This window comes from Haliotis cracherodii, unplaced genomic scaffold (assembly GCF_022045235.1).
Source record: "Haliotis cracherodii isolate W230 unplaced genomic scaffold, xgHalCrac1.p SCAF_7, whole genome shotgun sequence".
NCBI lineage: Eukaryota > Metazoa > Mollusca > Gastropoda > Lepetellida > Haliotidae > Haliotis > Haliotis cracherodii.
The window spans coordinates 16277724-16300550 of NW_027266330.1; the positions used below are offsets into that span (position 1 = coordinate 16277724).

General features: G+C 40.2%; 2 protein-coding genes across 2 annotated transcripts; one reads left to right on the forward strand and one right to left on the reverse strand.

Moving 5' to 3' along the window:
- Window positions 1-35: 35 nt before the first annotated feature.
- Window positions 36-4592, reverse strand: LOC139448413 (uncharacterized). Its single transcript, XM_071229967.1, has 9 exons — window positions 4550-4592; window positions 4369-4430; window positions 2982-3302; window positions 2107-2430; window positions 1527-1637; window positions 1265-1372; window positions 1046-1141; window positions 624-737; window positions 36-226 (listed from the first exon to the last, which is right to left on the reverse strand). Exons 2-9 carry the CDS (start codon window positions 4424-4426, stop codon window positions 123-125), a joined length of 1236 nt encoding a protein of 411 aa, XP_071086068.1. The 5' UTR covers window positions 4427-4430; window positions 4550-4592; the 3' UTR covers window positions 36-122.
- A 10464-nt stretch (window positions 4593-15056) lies between these two features.
- LOC139448521 (monocarboxylate transporter 12-like) lies at window positions 15057-21296 on the forward strand. The gene is made up of 5 exons (XM_071230077.1): window positions 15057-15240; window positions 15843-15986; window positions 16647-17435; window positions 19669-19719; window positions 21133-21296. The coding sequence occupies exons 1-5, from the start codon at window positions 15057-15059 to the stop codon at window positions 21294-21296; spliced, it is 1332 nt and encodes a 443-aa protein (XP_071086178.1).
- Window positions 21297-22827: the final 1531 nt, after the last annotated feature.

Below are 22827 nucleotides of genomic sequence, written 5' to 3' on the forward strand. Positions count from 1 at the left end.
GTCATTCACAAGTAGATCCTTTTATTAAAGTCCGTGAGAATATCTAAATGCACTCCTTTCATAAATGATCAGTCGGATGTGTTCATGTGTTATGGCAACACGCAAGAACAACTTCATGCACGTCAATAACATTTTTCCGGTACTTCCCAATACTTTCCCTCTCGGCTCTTTGAGACGCAGACGAATCCAGTAAAGCATCCGATCGTCACCAACCAGAAAAAGACCTCTGAAATGTTATGTACACGAGACTGTGTAATGTCAACATATTTCTTTAGATGATCTGATCATTATTTTTCCAAAATAATATTAATGTATCACTTTATGAAACAATGCTTTCCAAACGAAATTTGATTTTTTTGTTATCTAACGCCACAATCAGCAATATTCCAGTTATATGACGGCGGGCTGTAAATAATCGAGTCTGGACCAGACAACCCAGTGATTGACACAATGAGCATCGATCCTCGCAATTGGGATACGATGACATTCATCAACCAAGTCAGCGCCTTAACACCCGATCCCGTTAGTCGCCTCTGACGACAAACATATAGTCGCCTTTTACGGCAAGCATGGGTTGCTGAAGACCTATGGTGAACAGATGAAGCAAATAAATGTTTACCTACCAAGTCCTATGATGCTAGTGCCTCCATAACACCTGATCATAATCCAGCATATAGAGGGCGTCATTGTCGCCCCATAGGAAGTGGCTACTCTGATATTGTACAAATATCTCTGACCTGTGAACATGAAATGTATGAGTTAGAAAGGTCTTTGTGTCCACCTAAAAGCACTCTCCCTGCACACTGTCACCGTTGCGCTGCTTAAATAAAACACCCACAAATATTGACATTGTTATCACATTGTATTGTTTCATCACTTGTGATACACAAAGGGTTGGGTCCTTTTTCCCGAACGGACATACAAGGTAAAAGATGTTATTATTTGCAAAAGTCTGTCAAAAAGGATGAGTGTGCATAAAATTAAATATTTGGGAAATAGTACAACGTTTCGTATACAAAGCCACAATGAACAATAAAGATCTTACGTTTTTTTTCGAAGCGCCTGGACAAGTTTGCAATGAACCTCGTGAGGGTGTAGCCAAGTACGAAGACAAATTCGATCACAGCATACATGAAATAACCTGTGTACATGAATACACATGATTAGAAATAGGGACAACAAAATCTAACTACAATAATTTGATAATTGAAAACTAATAATTTATATCGACCTGATAGTTTTCTGATGAAACAAAATAACTAACCTAATGATCTGAGAAGATGGTCTCTTAGAATTATGATCCACCATATGAAGAACGCGAGGCCCACAAGGAATGACATTGCCGTACGAAATCTGCGCATACACAATCGCTCTGAAAATATGAATAATAACGATTCTTACCTGAAACAAAATCATCATACAAAAATTTGTATGAACACCGATTGGACATGAAGAACAATGACAAGATATTTCAATTCTTAGTGCATTTTCAAGAACAGGGTACCTTATTTTAAATATATTCTCACCTGGTTTTCGAAATGTTACTTTGTCTCCGAACAGAGCAAATACACATGGCAAGATGATGAAATGCATGTACACTAACATGCTCGATAGAAACAGATGGGTACTGTGATTATCTGGAAATAGAAACTTAACCGGTGCATATCTAAATAATTCATCTATCTTATTACTGGATGATAATGCTTGATTGAGCTATATCTCTTGATAATCGAGATATTAAGAACATCCACACGAACATATGCCCAACATATTCTTAGAGCCATTGAAATGAAACATGAAAGATATATGAAACATGAAAGATATATATGAAACGTCAACGCGCAAGAATAGCCAATCTCGATTATCGGACGAAACAGTTTGCATTAGTTGGCAATATAGCGATGAAAATAAAATGAATGGATCACTGGAAATCAGTAATGACACCAGGTGTTCGCGAAAAGGGTAAGTAACATCAAAATGTTAACCCGATTTAGTCCTACACTGCAACTTTTCACAGTCATTAATGTCATTATAAATTCTTATAATGTATGTACTAGTCAGTGCATTATAACATTTCATAGTTAGTAAGATAAAAAAATGACAAACCCCTGCCAGTTCTGATTGTGAGAGAAGTTGACCTTGACCTATCGTTTTCAGCGATACACTTCAGAGATATGTCCCCATGTTCTGCGGGCACGTGAACATATTTACTGACAGCATGGTAGGAACACTCTGATAGAGTCACAGTGCTTGCTTGAGGGCTGTCACCAGGAACGGGTTGGAAGCCTGTGATATCTGAGTGACTGATCATCCATTGCAGTCTAGTTCTGTTAACTCCAAACTGCGCAGAACATATGAACAGCACGACATCACCAACGCCGTATGTCTCCTTCACAGGCGTCTGAGTGATTGAAACATTGCTTGTAGCAACTACAACATAAAAATACAAATAGCTATCATTCATTAGGCATTCATAAAAACAGTACCGTGGATTGCTGAACATATTATTTCAACTCATAACTGCTGCGTTGCATCTGTAGAGAAATATACAACATGCATAGATGGTGCTTCACCACAGAGTGATGCGTATACCAGATTTTGATCACTTTCACTTAAACATAAGCATATTATAAATAAAAGCAACAAAGCCAGTCAATAACCATAATAAATCTCTGCTAAGAGAAGAGTCCACTGTACGATATGGACCAAATCTTAAGCACATTTGATTATATACCAGATGTCCGCAAGAAGGTGAGCGTGAAATTGTTTTGAGCAAAGGTAGCATAATGCTCTTTGAAATCTTCGTGGAAATATTGCGTGATTGCACTGATCAATTCATTAATCAATGATACTTGTGAACATTTGTACCATTTAACATCTAACAACATGACAGACAGACATGTACACGTACATTGTGGTCATTCGTCATGACAATGTTCACATAAATTGAATGCGGAAAGAATGAGTTAACTGTGTCCTACCATTAAATTCCAGCTGCGGCGTGATTGTCAAGTTAGTGTAGGATGTTGGGTTGTATACCATTCCAAATGATTTACATCGAATATGTTGGACATCGCTGCATTTGATGTTAAGGCTTGCTCTGAGAATTCCAACTTCATCGGTTATATGTCCAAAAGGACTGGAAACAATTCCACTGGTAACTTGAACATCGACCATGTCGTTACTAAAGAACATCAACTGTGTCGTGTTGATAAATAGGTTCATTGAGAAAAGTCTAGAAAGTTGTTCACATTTACACTCGACGTTTACGTTTATGGCAGGTGCGGTTTTCGCCAGCAACACTGGAAAAAATAGAAGATATATGGCATGGCTAAACATTTTAAAGTTTAACTTCACCTCTGGAAAATATGCTCAGGGAAATAGTCCCAAAATAGTCCCAAGTGCACCAAGAAACTGTGTACATTTTTTTCTCATAACATTTGCTCATTATAATACAATGCAGGTTATAAAGTTTGACATGATATTCCGTTGGTAAATACGAAGGTCGGAATCATTAAAAAGGTCAAGCAGCGTTTAACTTGATGTTTATGCCTTAGACGGGGGCGGTGGTGTAGCCTAATTGTTACTGTGTTATCTCGTCATGGCGAAGGCCCTGATTCGATTTACAGCATGGGTACAACGTGTGAAGAAAAACCTCCAACCCCTTTCCATATCCAATAGAAAAGTCTGCTCAAAGCAGAGTCAATTGTACTATTCCGACTATAGCATGAGCACATGTTTATGGATCACTATTAAATAGTGCTGACACCAGGTGAAACCCACCGTGATAAACGGCAGCTTTAACTAGCAAATGAAAGCGACAAAACCCTTTCCATATTCATAAGAATTCTCTGCTTAACACATTTCAATTGAATGATATTCAATTTACATTCTGCTACTATTAACCAACTAGTATACCTTGCTCATCATTATTATCACAGCTGGTAGAATAGACCTATGCTTGCCGTAAAAAGCAACTATGCTTGTCGTAAATGGCGACTAAAGGGATCGGGTCGTCAGGCTCGCTGACTTGGTTGATGCATGTCATCGATCCCAATTGCGTGGATCGATGCTCATGATATTAATCACTGGATTGTCTGGTCCAGACTCGATTATTTACAGACCGCCTGTCATATAGCAGGAATATTGCTAAGGGCGCCGTTAAACAACCAGCCAACCAACCAAAATGTTTAAGGCACATTTTAATTCTCTCTTACAGAATGGGTTATGTGTCCTTAAAATCATTGGAGTTATTGTAGCAACTATGCACTTATCTAAATCAAGGTATTGATATTTCAATGCAATTTAGAGTTTGAATAAACTATTTACATTGTAGATAAGACCAACGATCAAGTTAAACACACTCACGGCAAACAGCTACACACTTGTAAAATGCCGCCATGGCTGACGTTTCACTTTGTGACATTCAGCTGTGGAGTAATGATACTGTGTGTTAAAACAAGCAACAACAAAATATAGCGTTGACAGCGTCAAAAACGTTTCATTGATAGATAAAACCTTGTAGGCGAACGTGAATGAAACTGCTTACCTCCTCTCTCGGAAACCGAGCTGCCGTTGATATTCTGACAGTGTCAAAGTGTATAGCTTAGGGTATGTACGGCACACTGTTTATGCCATAAAACACATGTTCTCGTAAGGATTATGTCCCAAGTTAATCATGGTGATTACCTATTGCTAACAAGTATAAAAACATAAATGTTTTGCATTGAACACAAACTGACAGGCCACATAACGCTGTTTGTATATGTAGGAAAAATAAAGATTGGTTGGTTTGTTGTTTAACGCCGCACTCAGTAATATTCCAGCTATATGACGGCGGTCTGTAAATAATCGAGTCTGGGCCAGATAGTCCAGTGATTAATATCATGAGCATCGATCCACGCAATTGGGATCGACGACATGCATCAACCAAGTCAGTGAGCCTGACGACCCGATCCCGTTAGTCGCCTCTTACGAGAAGCATAGTCGCCTTTTACGGCAAGCATGGGTTGCTGAAGACCTATTCTACCCCGGGTCCTCACAGGTCAGATCTGAAGCATGTGTATGTGTACATATATATGGGATAGGAGCACAGCGGCCATTTGAAGTGTTTCACTGTAGACAGAGATATACACACGTACTTGCAATTACCCTCAGAGTTTCTCAGAGAAACTGAAATAGCTATTAAGTAAAATGGTCAGTGGAGTGGAGTACAAATGAATATGCAAGCCTACCAGAACGTTATTGAATCCTTTACATGTGTTCACAAAGTGATAAGGAAGCAGTCGATAACACAACTACATGTAGCATTCAATCTTTTGTACTTGTGCAACCATTGAAACACAGACAAGCCAGTTAATAATAGAACGCCTTGGTTTTGAAAACGCCTGTCGGTGCGGGGAATATATAGCAGTGAATGAATGTCAACATGACATAAGGCATGAGCGATGTCGATGTAGAATTGCACCCCCGAACAAAAACTTACCCCCGGTGAGTTGCCATGTCATAGTGTTGGGTGTTACCCGTCCAGTAAAATACAAAAAAATAATATAAATTGCATGATGATTATGAACTGTCCCGATGCAACTGTTGTCAAATGGATACACTACATGGAGTGTGATATTCTGTTAACTGGATGATCATTATATGATGAAGTATGGTGTATTATTGTGTATAAATGAATGTGGATTGTTTGTACTCCAACATGCTCTCCCCTGTTTAGGGGGCGGTCGGGTAGCCTAGTGGTTAAAGCGTTCGCTCGTCACGCCTAAGACCCGGTTCGATTCCTGACATGGGTATAATGTGTGAAGCTCATTTCTGGTGTCCCCCGCTGTGATGTTGCTGGAATATTGATAAAAGCGGCGTAAAACCACACTCACTCACTCACTCACTCCTCTGTTTAGGCCAATCTTTAACTGTTGTTAATTTCCCAATCACTCAACTATCATTAACCGAATCGGATGTAAACCATGATCAACTTCAAGAGGTAAGTGGAAATGGGGTTTTACGTCGCGTCCAAGATAATTGCACTTATATAGCGCGCGTGTGTGTGTGGCTTCTTGTACTACTCCGGACTGATGCCGATTTATAGTGCTAGCCCACTGAGATACCGCAGGTTAACATGAATACCCCACTCAGACACAGTATACTGACTCCGAGCCGACCAGTCCTTGTTTTAGCCCCTTAATGCCGAGCGCCAGAGAGGGTAACAAGTACCATCTTTTAACGTCTTTTGGTATGACGCGGCCGGGGATCGAATCACTTTGAATACAGTAGCCTTGAACGTTAGCTTGAATCATCACTTTTTGAAAATGATTCATAAACGCATGATGATGATGTGATCGGAATCGTACTAAGGACATAATTTTAGTTTTATTTTATGTGAGATTTCTCATGGTTATTCGAATGTTATTTGTCGCTTTTATTATTTTTGTCATCCTCAACTTCCTTATACACGGGATATCAACATACACACATGTACTTTGTGATTTATTAGAAACGTGAATATTTCAGTGAATATCAAAATAGTTTCGTTAAAACTATTTCACAGCGGCAATTGTGAAAGCGATATGAGGTGAACTAATGTCACTGTGTTGAGTACTTCTTTTCCCTGCATTCTATCACATGGAGATTCCTGGTAATTCCTATGCTGGCCACGGAATGCTCAGGTCCGCTGACTTGGTAGATTGCATGTCATCGTATTCTATTACTTACAGGCCGGCGCCACTTTGCTTCAATATTGCTGAGTGCGGCAATTAAAAGAACACAGTACGTTATGTTGTTGTGCAGTGCAAGGGAGATAAATCTTGATGGCAAACATGCATATCCACTGTCGACATCTGATATATGAGTGGCACGATTACGAAGACTCAGAATTAGTTCAAAAGATGATAACCAGGATCCATGCGTTGTTTATTTGTACATATAGTCAATACAAGACAGACAGCATGTGATCATAGGGATCAACAGGATGTTATAAATCTTTGTGTTTATCTCCATTTATTCGCATCAAGATGGTAGACATGTCCGGCGACTATACACAAAGCATATGAGCAAGCTGTGTGTTGACTTATAACACGTAGTTCTGGGGGCCGCCATCAGTCACACAGCTCTCTTTCTTCTTCTTGGAGCTCTCTCATATGTTGCCGGTAGAAGTTCACAATTCACTGTGAAGGCGCTTCTTTTTATTTGGATTCCACCGAAATACAGTTCCTGTTTTAATGCCTTTTCCTACAATGTAAGCAACAATGAGTGAGTGAGTGAGTATGGTTTTACGCCGCTTTTAGCAATATTCCAGCAATATCACGGCGGGGGACACCACAAATGGGCTTCACACATTGTACCCATGTCGGGAATCGAACCCGGGTCTTCGGCGTGACGAGCGAACGCTTCAACCACTAGGCTACCCGACCGACCCTGTAAGCAACAAATCTCCCAATAGTTACGAGCATGTTATAACTACCCCAGTGTCGCTCGCCATGTGTTCCAAGCAAGAAGATAGACATGTCCTGCGACCATATACAAATCATATAAGCAAGCTGCGCTTTGACTACTTACACGTAAATTTGGAACCCGCCATCATTTACACACGTCGCTCTTTGAACCTACTCAGTAATATACATTTCTATGTGAGTGCGTATCTTCCAATTTAGATTCCGGCGAAATACATTTTAACTATACTAATGTTTTACCTATAATCTAAGCGACATAACCTTTTTTAAAATTATAAGAATTCCCTAAAACAAAACAAAAATACAAAAAACACAGACTATTTTACGATTCCGACTATGCCATTAACAGAGGATTTACCCGAGTCTATCTTTTTTGGAGTCTAAAAGGATTCCCAGTAATAACTTTTCGAGGTCAAAGGCTAGCGATTTGTGGCAGGCTTCGCTAGATTTCCAAGATATATTGCTGTCAATTCATCGGCCGTAATAGATAGAGATGGAAAACCATTTCCATAATCAGACGTAATCTCTGCAGGAGTCCATTGCACAATTCCGCCCATAGCATAATTATAAGTACATAGCATAGCGAGACTGGAATACTGTTAAAAGCGGCGTTAAACACAACTCACTCTCTCCACGGCACTACAGTCGACGCCTGTGCTGGTCGTAAGAGTTTACTATTGGATCGGGTTGTCAGCCACAAACACATGCAAAGGCAAGTCAATTGTTCACCTAAAACAACACATGTGGTACAAGTCAAAATCGGGAATTGTATCGGACATTATGTTTGTCCTCCACATGTGGAAGGGGCTGTCGGGTAGCCTGGTGGTTTAAGCGTTCGCTCGTCTCGCCGAAGACCCAGGTTCGATTCCCGACATGGGTACAATGTGTGAAGCCCATTTCTGGTGCCCCCTCCGTGATATTGCTGGAATATTGCTAAAAGCGGCAAAAAACCATACTCACTCACTCACTCACTCTGTAATATCAATTACAGGATTCTCAGGTTCAGACTCGGTTATTTACAAATAGAATATTGCTGAATCGAAAACAAACGTTTAATAGCGGCCCTATTAATCGTTTCACAGTAAAATATGGTAATGGCAGATGCTAATGATTCAAATATATAACGTTTTCCAGACAGGAAACATGTGTTGTGAACAGGAGGTTGATATATGATTAGGTAGCATGTCCATTGAATAATCCCAGGCTGTTGGAATGCATCTAAACATGGTGGTGTGATGATTGCAAAACCTTGCGTCTAACAATCCTATGAACACTCATATGGATGCCTCAGAAACTTTGTGTAAATGAATAAACAGACATGTACATTATAAACATATTTTTGATACAGCCGATCGATAACTTGAACAGCTATTCGTGTATATTTTCATTAAAATAGTACCGTATTTCATTGATTAAACGCCGGGTCTCGAAAGAGCGCCTAGGCCTCGAGTAAATGCTTGGTATTTTTTACACATGGAATTCTCCCCATTATTATCTCTGCGATTATACGCCGGGGGTAAAGAGTGTTGGACAGAAATATACACCCGGGCGTTTATTTGAATAAATACGGCGCGTATGATTAAATAAGGATATATAGTTTAATATCTATAATTCACATATAGTTGATCTAATGTACATAAGCATGCCACTGTGACCGTTCATGAGTGGACGGTCCCATTGTTCATATTGACCCGTGAAGATCCGGGGTAAAATAGGTCTAAACAGCCACCATGCTTGTCGTAAGAGGCAACTAACGGGATTGGGTGGTCAGGCACGCTGACTTGGTTGCTGCATGTCATCGCATCCCAGTTGCGTGGATCGATGCTCATGATATCAATCACTGGATTGTCTGGTGCAGACACGAATATTTACAGACCGCCGTCATAGAGCTGGAATATTGCTAAGTGCGGCGTTAAACAACAAACAAAAATCATGTGGCTTTTGCAACGGTTCTCTAAATATTAAACTGCCACAATGTAAATCTTCCTCAAACTCAGGATCAAAACAGGAAACATCTTCATGCCGAATAAAAGTAGTCTCCATTGAATAGTGACGTGTTTCACTATGGACTTAACTATTGTTCTAAGCCACAGGGACCCGTGAAGATCCGGGGTGGAATAGGTCTTCAGCAACCCATGCTTGTCGTAAGAGGCGACTAAGGGGATCGGGTGGTCAGGCTCGCTGACTTGGTTGAAGAATGTCATCGATCCCAATTGCGTGGATCGATGTTCATGATATCAATCACTGGATGGGCTGGTCCAGACTCGATTATTTACAGACGGCCGTCATATAGCTTGAATATGACCGAGTGCGGCGTTTATCAACAAACCAAATCTAAGCCACAGGACACTTATTTACTGGATGCATTGGAAACGGAAAATCAAACGGAAAGACAACAGTTTATTTCACAAACGCAAAACTTATGCTTCATATCAACTTATGTCACACGTAGGAGTGCCCCAATGAATCGGTTAGTCCGTCTGGTGCCATCGTACCCCCAAGGGCACAATATATGATCACTGGATTGTCTGAAAACGACATACCTTATAAACAGCAGGATACTAGACAATCATGAATAATTCAGGTGTTTTGTGTTCAGAATATTCGCACACATGCACAAGACCGTGAGCCCACCAACAACCGCAACACATGATGTGAACCAGGCGATCGCTGTAGACCGCGAGAATAAAGGATTGTATCCGTGGAACTGCAGCATAAAGATCTGTGACTGCTCTGTGTCGGCGCGCCCTTGACCGAGGAGCTCATGCCCTCAAGGACAGTTTACTGACCACGCTCTGTCTCGCCTGACATATTGACGATTCCTGGTCTACGAAGGTTCACGTGAGTTCTCACATGTTGTTTGTAAGTTGCTGCGACATTTTATTGGAGAGCCGTTGGTAATATTTGAGAACTTGCAGTAGTGCGTGCTTATAATATCAAAGGTGATTATATCTTGAAACATTAGTTACAGTAATATATGTCTGTGATGAGCAAATTATTTCGAAGGCAACCGAGAACGATTATTCAAAGCAGCTTTGTGCTGTACGCTACATTATTTGTCTAAACGCGCGATCGTGATGTGACTATAATATTTATTACAATTGTTCAATGTCAATTCTAACCACGTCACTCGACGCTTTCAGTGGCGAATTCCCAAAGAAACATTGTATCTTCTGTCCACACAATGTGACCCAATGTAGGTACCTCGAACATGATTCCTCCACAACGCGCGTCTACATTCCCAAAGCATTGTCAATTGTCACTTCAGCAAAACGTGTTACATGTTACACAAATGTAGGTTTCATGTTTGTTAAGTTTCTTTCTGGTCTAACGCTCTCAGCGATATTCCAGCGACATGATCTGTAAATAATCGAGTCCAGGTCAGGCAATCCAATGATTCATTTTACCCTTTTTACTAACGTATATATATTTATTCCATATTTTATGTCTGTGTATCATTTTACGTTCTATAGTCTCTCATAATCCCATACGGGATGGCTTATCACATGTATTTTTTTACGTGACCTGTATATATGTTTTTATTTGTATGAGGTGAGACATGAAATAAATTTACTCTACCTTACCTTACCATGATCATCGCCGTCGAGGTGTGATTACACGCGATCAACCAAGTCAAGGAGCCTATAAGCATCGGATACATTTAGTCGCCGCTTATAGCACGCATAGGTTCCTGCGGAAAAATATTCTTCTAATACAGTCATAACCTGTGTTTTCTGGCGAAGTTATAACATTTTTAACATAAAACTATTGTCAGAACCATGTTTTTTCATGACCATGTTTCTAGCCCAAATTAATATTCGAGACATACTATATTCGTCTTCTATTGCCGCCTTAACCACATAGTTGTGCATGTTCAAGGCGAATACTTTATATAAGTTACATCCCTTGATGAAACTGAATCGGTACAAACCGAGCTGAGTTCAGGGAGTGTATAATTGCCCAAATAGCAACATTACAGAATATATCTCAGAATATACGTTTATTCCATGAAGTCATTAAATGGAATAGGTCGTCTGGGTAATTGTGTGTAAAAATAGATTAGTTACATGGCGTTCGCTCGTCACGCCGAAGACCCGGGTTCGATTCCCGACATGGGTACAATGTGTGAAGCCCATTTGTGGTGTCCCCTGTCGTGATATTGCTGGAATATTGCTAAAAGCGGCGTAAAACCATACTCACTCACTCAAAATTGATTAGGTTACAACATTCAAGGCCTCATTTAGGGATTCAGAATGATTTATGGTAGACATGTGGAGGACATTTCCAAATATGACACTATAGGGGCCGATGCAGTTCCCTTGTTTTATATAGCAAATGTTATATTTGGTATAAAGTCAGCACAAAGTCAGCAATCTTACCCACTCAGTCACCGAAGCTTCCACATAAATGAAAGTCCGACAACTTGTACCCGAGATGACGAATTGTGCGTATCCCTCTGACAAGTGTAAATTGGCACGGCTCCCAGGGCCGAAAGCTACGAACAAACAATGCCATTTTAGAAAGTGGTCAAATGTAAGAAATGTTATATTTGGTATAACACTTTCTAAGTAAAGTACACATGCTTTGTGTGCTGTACACTGGGATGCATGTTACACACCAAATACCACCTTGTTAATATTGTAATGTATATTTTGAAGATGTTGTTAGAACTTTTTCACGTGGAAACAAAAAAATAAAAACACAACAACAAAACATGTAAAACTCCAAAACAAAAACATCTTTGATTATGACAATACTGGCTTCACTTATATTATACTTACATTGTGTATCTAATTATAACTGGCCCAATATTAATCAATTAAAGTAAAAATATAATAACATGATGGATTTATGATCATGTGGAAATTTGTAAATGATCCTTTTAGAATAATAAAACACGGGGTGCTGTCTAGTTAAATTCAATTACAATGTTAGTAAACTATGGTTATAACGAACCAAAAGAGTTATATGCATATCTACAACATATATACTGCAAACGGTTGGGACAAATATACTGGATGCAATGAAAATAAAGTAAAATGTGATCAATATTTTTCTTCGATGTCATCGTCAGGACACTTGGCAAAACAGCCGCCAACCACCGACATTCCTATTGTCAGCACATTGTGGAAAACAATGATGTTTCGCGAACACCTGGTGTCGTCACGGTTTAATAGTGACGAATTCTCAAGATAAAATGGGGCACGGGTGGCCCAGTCGTCAAAGACGCCGCGATTCGCTGAGCAGACTTGCGTCCCTTGGGCAAGCCAAAAACCTATGATTGTGGGTTTGAATCCAGGTTCGCCCTAATTATGTTTCTAGGTTTGTCAGCACCATACCCATGCTCGTGGGTTTCACCGAAGTGGTAAACATCTGAGACCTGCATCACTTCGGGCTTTCCTCCCACACTAAGCTGACACGCCGTGATATAACTGGAATACTGTTAAAAGCGGCGTTAACCCAACTCACTCACTCACTCAGGATATAATCGGAATCGTACAATCAATTCATGTTTTGGACAGAGGTTTCAAATGAATATGGAAGTAATTATCGCATTTATTTCAACATTAAACATGTATAAAAAGGTAGGGGGAGAAGGGGGCTGGAATAGAAATAGTCTTGAAACCTCGTTACAATTGGAAATAATTAAAAGATGCCATTGTGAAAAAAGAGTCATGTATTCATATTCTTCCAATTATATATAACTATAAGAAACGTAATTATATGTTATGTCCCTTTACATTTTAGACTTGATTTGAATTTTTCCCTATGCTCTTAAATTACCTCTGTTAAATGCTAGACTGATGAAAATAAATTGTGGAATGCACATTACTTCTCATTTATGGATTGATTGTGTATTTTGTTCGGTTTATTGAGGTTTGAATAGAAAAACCGATGTGCAAACTTCTGTAAGATTCCGCTACGCGGATTCATACAGTTTGCATTACAAAACAGTCAAAAATGACGAGATTGATAAACATTCCAGGTATAGGATTAGATACTGTGGCGTGACATGAATCAGGTGATTGTTTAATTTATGCGCATATCTTGACACACCTACAAAGTCAGTTGTCAATCAACGGAGAGTAGAGTCAAAACAAAGTTCATTGGACCTGTCGATCAAGGTAAGAGGCGAGAAGAACTGCAAAAGTCAGACTGTAACGAACCGGAACAAATATGTCCGGGAGAAGGCGGCTGTTTCAAACGACATGGTCAGTTGTCGCCAGATTCGAACATTAGTTCCCTGAGAACCGGAAGACACAGTTGGATAAATGCTGGTTAGAAATGAAGCCCGAAGACATGAAAGTTGTGGAACTGAGGCGAGCGGGAATAAAGGCGAGTGAGCCTGCACGTTTGCTGTTTCATTCCTTCTCGGCCTTCGGTCCCAAAGGGTTCTTTGGACAAGAATATGCATGCATTTCGCTATATGTCCTATGCATGACGATACACGTGAGCGGAGAGGGAATTCCCTCGACTGTAATTGTGGGATTCCCCGACATTCTGCAGTAATAAAAGTAGTCCGCTTCGGTGGACGTGGCTTAATATTTTTACATTCATAGGGAAATGAATGCAATAACACGTGACCAATACAGCTAATCAGAATGTTGAAATTTCAATGAACACAACGAAAATTTAATTATAATGACATAGACAATTGTTCAAATAATAGTGTTTTTTGTACGTCAGTATTACTAATCAGAATTATATCAAATTTCACAGAATGTTGGAACATCGTATTTCCAAGAGCCACAACAATGAAACTTCTGGATGATTATGATTATATATTCAGATCAGATATTCAATGTTATTCCATCACCGGTGCGTGGTGAGAAAAAAATCCGTATTATTCATTGTATACCTGTACAGGAGATATGTTCAGTAACACGCCGATAACGTCTAAGGTGGTCACAGTACCCACAGTTGTTGACACGTCAAAAACAGATGTTCACCATCAGCTGTTGCATTCCCGTATCATTTATTGCTACAGGTATCACAAGTATTAAATAATTAATTAATTAACTCCAAGCCCTGGAGCGTGCTCAAAGCGCTACACCCTTTGTTTTAATATTAACCTGACAAATAGATTCAATGTTTATGGTGATTTATGTCCTGCTTTTGTTGCAATGTGTATACCGATACCGTATTCGACGTAATAAGCGCCCACATTTGCAAAGATATTGGCTAGTGAACAATCCCGAATAGCACCCCTTCCGATTGATCAATGTACACAAGACTTATTTATTCGCGTATTATACGCATTCGTGTGTTATATGCACCCTTAATTATGGGCAATTAATTTTTTTTTAAAAATAGTATCTATGTGTCGTACATGAACATTTCAGGTTGTCCCATAAACCATGAAATTTATCTATCAACTCTGTTTTTTTCCCCACCAAAATATTATTCTTATAATATTTTTAATTTTGAGAGCGCCCTGGGCGCTTATTACGTCGAATACGGTACATTCTATTTCCGACGTCATTTGAATATTGTTCAGTGGGGCGTTAAGCAGAAGCCACAGCTTATAATAGTCCAACTTCCAGCAAAAACATAGCTACACATGTTTTAATATTTCAGATATTTAGCCCTTCATGAAGCAGTATTATGGAATTTGACGGAGTGTATTCCTACGTTGTGCTTGCTGCCTCCTTTGTCGTAATGATGATCGGCCCCAGTCTCACCTACGCCACTGGCGTATTCCATGTCGCCATGTTGGAGGAGTTCCAGGAGGACCTGGTTCTTACCACCTGGGTAGGATCGACCTTCGGCTGCATGTTCGCCCTGTCAGGTACGGCGTAGAGTGAGTGAGTGAGTGAGTGAGTGAGTGAGTGGATGGGTGGGTGGGTGGGTGAGTGAGTTAGTAAGTAGTGAGCCCAGATCTTTCCTCCATTGAACACGTCTGTTACGACGTGTGCGTCAACGTAAGCGTCTGCATTTGGCCAGGCGCTACACGAGGACTGCGGCATGTACATGACTCCCTCAAATCACCATGGCGAGACTATTGTAAGCAGTATGCCTCGTCGATCGAATGAATGTTTGACAAATTGTGGCGGCATTACGCACTACTGATCCAAAAACATCAACGTAAAACTTCACATCGTATGGTCGTTGGCGGTCGTAAAATCTAATGTCATACTTCGTCACCTGTAGTAATCTTTTTCAAATGCGTTCATTTTATCATACAACTATATGTATTATTAGAAACTAATTTCACTTACAATTTTGGAAATTTAAGTTATTTCCTAGCACCCCCTACTTTTTGAAAGAGTATATACTCAACGATGACCTAAGTGAGCCAACGAACTTTGTGATTTACCATCGTATGTTATGGAAACGCTTTACAGGGCTGTTATAAGAAAAAAATGACTAAATGTTCGTCTTCTACTTCAGGACCAGTAGCCAGCTTCATAATCAACGTGTTTGACTGTAGAACGTGTGTGGTGATGTCTGGATTTGTGATGATGATTGGTTTGGCGACCAGCTGTCTGGTGACGGACATTAAATCGTTATTCATAACATTTGCCCTCGTAGCAGGTACGTATCGAATGGTCTATACAATGGTCTTTTATGGTCGTCATCGAGATAGGATAAAAACATATCCTAATGTGAGTGAGTGAGTGAGTATGGGTTTACGCCGCTTTCAGCAATATTGAAGCAATATCACGGCGGGGGACACCACAAATGGGCTTCACACATTGTACCCATGTCGGGAATCGAACCCGGATCTTCGGCGTGACGAGCGAACGATTTAACCACTAGGCTACCCGACCGCCCCTATCCTAAGGTAGCCCAACTGACATTAAGTACTAATGCGGCGGTTCTGCAAATTTTAAAAGACCTATATTTACAATTTACAATATTATTGTGAGTGAGTGAGTGAGTGAGTGAATATTATTGTTTACTCTCCCGTTACTCTCCAGTTACAGTTAACTACGGTTATAACGAACTCGAGGGGACCACTAATTTAAGTTCGTAATAACCGTAGTTCGTTATAAGCATACATACAGCATATCTACAACAAATGGTCGGGACTAAAAACTAAGTTCGTTATAAGCGTGTTCGTTATAAACGTAGTTTACTATACAGCATTTGTGATGTAATGATGCACAGTTAAAGTGAGTCCGACTTACTAGCACATCCACCAGTATTCATGCCTCTAAACTGAAAGTATGTGTTTGTGAACATCATTTTCAGGTTTGGGCACGGGTCTGGCAGGAACTGGAACAGTAGTCATTCTTGGATACTACTTTCCGAAACCTGCAGTCGTCGCTTCAAGTATTTGCTTCACCGGAGCAGGATTCGGAATATTTGTTCTCCCAGCACTGGTTCAGTTTCTCCTTGAAAAATACGGATTTCATGGAGCCTATCTTATAACAGGAGGAATAACATTTCACGCCTGTGCTGCCGGCATGCTGATGCGCCCTGCTGGCACTGAGGTGAACAGACAAAGAAATATACTTGGCGGTCAAACACTTAGACAAAGGATTACGCTTCCAATGTGGGGAGACTTTACGAGGATTGTCAGTGTCATTCAAAATGTATCATTTCTACTTTATACAGTCAGTATATTGTGTTTTTCGCTCGGTGTCTCAACACAATACCAATTTGTTCCAAATTTCTTTGTGACACATGGATCTTCACAACAGGAAGCATCGTTTGTGTTATCAATGTCCGGCATAGGTGGTATTCTCTCTCGTATACTCACTGGATTTGCCGCGAATGATAAGAACATTGGAAGTTGCACTATACATTCTTCTGTCAATGGCATCATGGCTGTATTCTCACTCCTTATAACGCTTTTCGAATCAGGGACACACCTCAACATGATATATGGCTTTATTCTCGGACTGTACACGGGAGGTGTGTGGGTCCTTATGACCCCTTTAACACTTGACCTTCTTGACCTGCAGGACTTTGCAACAGGTGTAGGGGTTGTTCGGTTTGCTTGTGGCACTGGCTTCTTGGTGGGTCCTCCCATTGCAGGTACGTATTGGCGCAAATGAGTGAGTGAGTTGGGTTTAACGCCGCTTTTAACAGTATTCCAGTTATATCGGGGCGTGTCAGCTTAATGTGGGAGGAAAGCCCGAAGTGATGCAGGTTTCAGACATTTACCACTTCGGCGAAACCCACGAGCACGGGTATGGTGCTGACAAACCTAGAAACATAATCGGGCCGAACCGGGATTCGAACCCAGAATCATAGGTTTCTGGCGTGCCCAAGGGACGCAACTCTGCACAGCGAATCGCGGCGCAACAGACGACTGGGCCACCCGTGCCCCCGGCGCAAAGGAAGAACATTTAATTCGATCGTTAGCCTACATCATTCAACTCTCTATTCAACTTACTGTTTTAATTTCCTTTGAAAAAACATAGTATTGCATGGCAATGGTAAACGTCTCCCCCCTAACAATACCATTAGGCATATTTTGCTATGACATAAATATGCAAACCAACATTGATTTTTTCTTAAATATTAATGTTTACCAGTACATAGTAAACTGCGAACGTTGACACATTGCTCAAATGAATGTAGATAAACTACGAAATTAAACACCTGACATTTTCATTGTTGTGCCAAATGCCAAGGCCAATATATAGGTGTTACACTAAGGGAATGGGCCCGTGAAGATCCGGGGTAGAATAGGTCTTCAGCAACCCATGCTTGCCGTAAAAGGCGACTATGTTTGTCTTTAGGGGCGACTAACGGGATCGGGTGGTCAGACTCGCTGGCTTGTTTGATGCATGTCATCGATCCCAATTGCGTAAATCGATGCTCATAATGTCAATCACGGGATTGTCTGGTCCAGACTCGATTATTTACAGACCGCCGTAATATTGCTGAGTGCGGCGTTAAACAACAAACAAACAAAAAGAAAAGGAAAAAAAGAGGGGATGAGAATTGATGACAAGCAAAGGACACGTTCGCAAAAGATCGTATTGTAACACATGAACTTAGACTTTACCAGTTGTTTTACCAAACCCGGATTTGATTTCATTCCGCAGGAAGTATATGTGTACTTCTGGCACATTTTGTGTGATAGCTTGAAGCATAGTCAAAGAATGTAGAAACTACTAATGTACATTTCTATTACGGGATGTCATTGATACCTTCTAATATACACATTATGCTTATACCTTTAGTGTTAAAGCATCACTTAGTAAAAATGAAAATTCCTTTGGTGCATACCTTTTACAGCTTTTGAGGCACATTCGAGCTTGATCGTACAGCTCTTGCTGAGATATTGTTTACTCAGAATTACAGCATTCAAGGACTTAGTAAAGCTTTCAAAATGTTTTATGGTAGATTTGTGGGGGACATTTCCATATTGGACCATCAGTGACAACAGTGATGACCACTGCAATTTCCTATTTTGACTTGTGACACATGTTCCCGTGTTTTTATCAGGTGAACAATTGACAATTTGCATGTGTTTGTGGTTGTCTAGTTTTCAACCATTGGAGCCGTGCCAATTTACACTTGTCCGAGGGGTACACAAAGTACGTGATCTAGACTACCAGTTGTCGGACTTTCATTTTTGCAGAAGCCTCGGTGGCTGAGTGGGATAGACTTTATGTGCTGGCGATTAGGTGCCTCACAATCTGGCAGTGTGGGTTGGAATCCCGGACGGGACTCAAGCCAAAAACATACAAGAACCTGTACTTTACTATGAAAATGTTATCCCAAATATAACATTTGTTACGGTAATCACTGGACTGTTTGATCCAGACGATTGTTTATGGACGGAACTTTTTTTGGGGGTGTGGTGTTACGCAACAAACAAACACTTAATTATTGTTTGAAGGACAAGTGTGTGATTGGTGGGTTCTACCAGTTGGGTCGCGCATCCCTACCCGTTTCTAGAACAGGTGGTGTTATCACTGAGTTTCAGTGATCCGTTCACATAGTTTTCATTGCCTTTACCGACAACGCAATGCTTCACCAGATAATTGGGACTGATAATAATCTCGATCGATGACGTTTTGAATTTACACATTCATGTACACATATTTAAACCTTTTATTATATGACAAGATCTATCATTCGCTGTACAACAGACTTCAGAACCTATAAGGAATATTCCACATTTTTATCCTCTCAAAAGAAATGACTTTCAAGAATATAAGCTGATTATGATACCTTATCTTACACATTTTAAAACCAAACACTATACTATAATGGCATACTTCTTATAATCTGAATTGGTGTTTCCTTGTAGGGGCCATAGTTAAAGGATGTGGTCAGTATTACAGTGCATTTCTGTTTTCAGGTAGGTCATATTTTTTATGTTTATACCTTCTGTTTTACACATATAACATATTTATGTTCCCATATCTAATTGTAAAGAAATATATATCATTCGCTGCAACGCCACTCTTACAAAATATTAAAAAAACGAAGCTAAATAGTATTAAATGTGCTACTTCGTTTAATCATAATGAATTTCAAGTCAGATAATAATCTTATCACTACATGTGTTCGTATAACCATTTTGTAATTATGAATTAAATAGATTTCGTTTTGACATTATTCGCTGGGGTTACAATAATACATTACTCATTTTTATCACACTTTATTTTGGTATTACTCATGTTTGTCTCATTTTGGATGTTCTTGCTACTTGAAGCTGAAAAAACTGGAATATCTTTCAACACACTCATCCACGCATCTTATAGTGGCCACCTGTAACAGTGAATGAGTGAGTTGGGTTTAACGCCGCTTTTAACGGTATTCCAGTCATATCAAGGCGTGACCGCTTAATGTGGGAGGAAAGCCCGAAGTGATGCAGGTCTCAGACGTGTACCACTTCGGTGAAACCCACGAGCACGGGTATGGTGCTGACAAACCTAGAAACATAATCGGGGCGAACCGGGATTCGAATCCACAATCATAGGTTTCAGCCGTGCCCAAGGGACGCAACTCTTCACAGCGAGGTAAATATTTGCACACTCGAAGAGGGATGCAGGAGAGAGATTTTATTCAAAGAATAGTTCATTTAGAAAAATGTCCACAATGAACAGTTTGTTGGCAGCGTTAAAACTTAAAACTTAAAAACCGAATAGTTTGTTTTGTGGAACTTACCCAAACGTCAGAAATGTTGTGTGAAAATGAATTGACTTATAGGCGCTCAGTAAATAGATAGTTTGTTGGTTACAGGTGAGGTGAAATGGGATTTTACGTCGCGTCCAAGATTATTGCACTTATATAGCGACGTGCATGCACGTGTGTGTGCGTGCGTGCGTGCGTGCGTGTGGGTATGTGTGTGTGTGTGCGTGTGTGTGTGTGTGTCCAGCTGCTTGTACTAGTCCGGACTGATGCCGATTTATAGTGCTAGCACACTGAGATCTTATGCCACAGTTTAACACGAATATCCCACTCAGACCCAGTATACTGACTCCGAGCCGACCCGTCCTTGTTTTAGCCCCTTAATGCCGAACTCAAAACAGGGTAACAACAAGCACAATCTTTTAACGTCTTTTGGTATGACGGGGCCGAGTATCGAACCCCGGAACTTCCGCTCTCCGGGCGGACGCTCTACCTCTAGACCACGGAGGCGGTCTTGTTGTTTATACATAATCTGAAAAAAAGATCATTCTTACCCAGCCACCCTCACACCCATCCCTGCCCCATCAACTAGATACATTGTACGCATGCTGCTGAGTTTATAGTTTCTTTTTTTCAGGTGCAATGTTCTTCTTGGCCACTGTATTCGGGTTTCTGTCAACTTTAAAGACACAGGCATCGGTACCATCAAACGATGCTCATCCTAGTATGGTATCTAACTGTGAAAATGCTACTGGCGGGTCAGTTCGAGAAGCTCTCGTTGTGGCTTCGGGGTCAACTTGAAATGTCTAAGGACATGATATTGAATTAGTGAAGATGAAAACGTACGCACAAACTGCAAAACATTGTTATGTCCACGTTGCCGTGAGTAAGTAAAGAGTAAGAGAAAGTAAAGTCTGTATGTTGTTGAAGACAGACAGTTACTCCTATTGGCACGAAGCGTCGTGGACAACATCACAGCAGGCTTACGTGAGACATGGACATTGACATGAGTGATAAAGACTTGCTCGTGTCCGCCTCATGAACATGAATGGACGATACTAGAAGATTGACAATACATCTACGCCGCAAAACCCTCTCATATATGACCTTTGTCACTCCCCCGGGAAATAAAAATCCCTCATCCATATATTTAAGATAACGTAGAACTTGTTATGTGGGAGTGTAAAATATTATGAAACGAGGTTATAATTGTATTACACTGTTTCCGTTGAGATTCAGTAGAAGTGCATAGCATTGTATTTTGACCATGGTTAGTTGTCCGGAATGTAGAACTATCTAATGTAAGCAGTGGCGTGGAAGTTACTATATTTAGATGCTTTTCGGGTCAAAAGAATCTGGAACTTCAAGAACTGACTTTTTAGAACCTTCTGGAAGGTATTTAGACTATATAATTGAGCAAACGCATGCCTCTTTCACCTCACATTACATCACGACCAGCGGTTGTGTGAAGATCACGTTTTGACCCTAGGCCTTTGTTTGGAAGCTTGACCACTGTTGCTGATTGGTAAGTAAGAATTATTATCACTGACGTTTTGTTATCACCACTGCTATTACATTGAAATTGTACTGCCATTGATATTTGTACTGCCTCTATATTGTGTACTGCAAATGTAATTACATTTTGCTGGAGTTTGTATTGATTTCTTAAGCTAATTCATTTTGTATTCCACTTGTTGATATTACACTTCTTTGTTTTTTGTTCTTTCGTTGAGACTGAATTCTTTACGAATATATTCATGGTTTAATTATTGTCTTGATTTGGAAGTCGACAAACTGAACTGTGGTCTTTCTACTGAAGAATATGACATCGTATTTATTTGGTAATCACATTTATCATATAACTAAAGCATTTATCCATGACGTAATCTTATGACATAAAAACATGCATGCCATACCCCAATGACATAAGCATGCAACTTAGATATCAAATTAGATAAACGGAAGTGGGACTTTTTTCGCCGGTGCACGTGAGTAGGTGTTTGCAAGCAACATGGATACCTTTGATGTTGGAGACAATGTTTTAATAGATCTAAGGGGAAGTGCTACAGTGATATCCGTGTTGACAAATGGTTATTACAGGTTACAGGTTGACAGTACCAAATTTGAATTTTACTGTGATGAAGGCAGATTATCAAAAATTCCCTGTGACCAACGTTTCATCATCGAAACAACATCGCCGACCACGGTGAAGCAGATGCCCAAGGTAGATTTGTGGCTGTTGAGGACGGCATGATCGATGACATCAATACAAAAACACAGCCAAGAAAACTTTGTACGATTTGAAACTATTTGATAACTTTTTAAAAGTCCA

What these genes read in the sequence shown, in the direction of transcription:
- LOC139448413 (XM_071229967.1), bottom strand. Translation starts at nt 4,426, where the DNA reads ATGTCACAAAGTGAAACGTCAGCCATGGCGGCATTTTACAAGTGTGTA. An exon ending in CACAATCAGAACTGGCAGGG is followed by an intron (nt 1,638 to 2,106) that starts GTTTGTCATTTT and finishes TTCTATTTCCAG; the next exon opens with ATAATCACAGTACCCATCTG. An exon ending in CACTAGCATCATAGGACTTG is followed by an intron (nt 227 to 623) that starts GTAGGTAAACAT and finishes ATAACATTTCAG; the next exon opens with AGGTCTTTTTCTGGTTGGTG.
- LOC139448521 (XM_071230077.1), top strand. Translation starts at nt 15,057, where the DNA reads ATGGAATTTGACGGAGTGTATTCCTACGTTGTGCTTGCTGCCTCCTTT. An exon ending in CTGCATGTTCGCCCTGTCAG is followed by an intron (nt 15,241 to 15,842) that starts GTACGGCGTAGA and finishes CTTCTACTTCAG; the next exon opens with GACCAGTAGCCAGCTTCATA. An exon ending in GGTGGGTCCTCCCATTGCAG is followed by an intron (nt 17,436 to 19,668) that starts GTACGTATTGGC and finishes GTTTCCTTGTAG; the next exon opens with GGGCCATAGTTAAAGGATGT.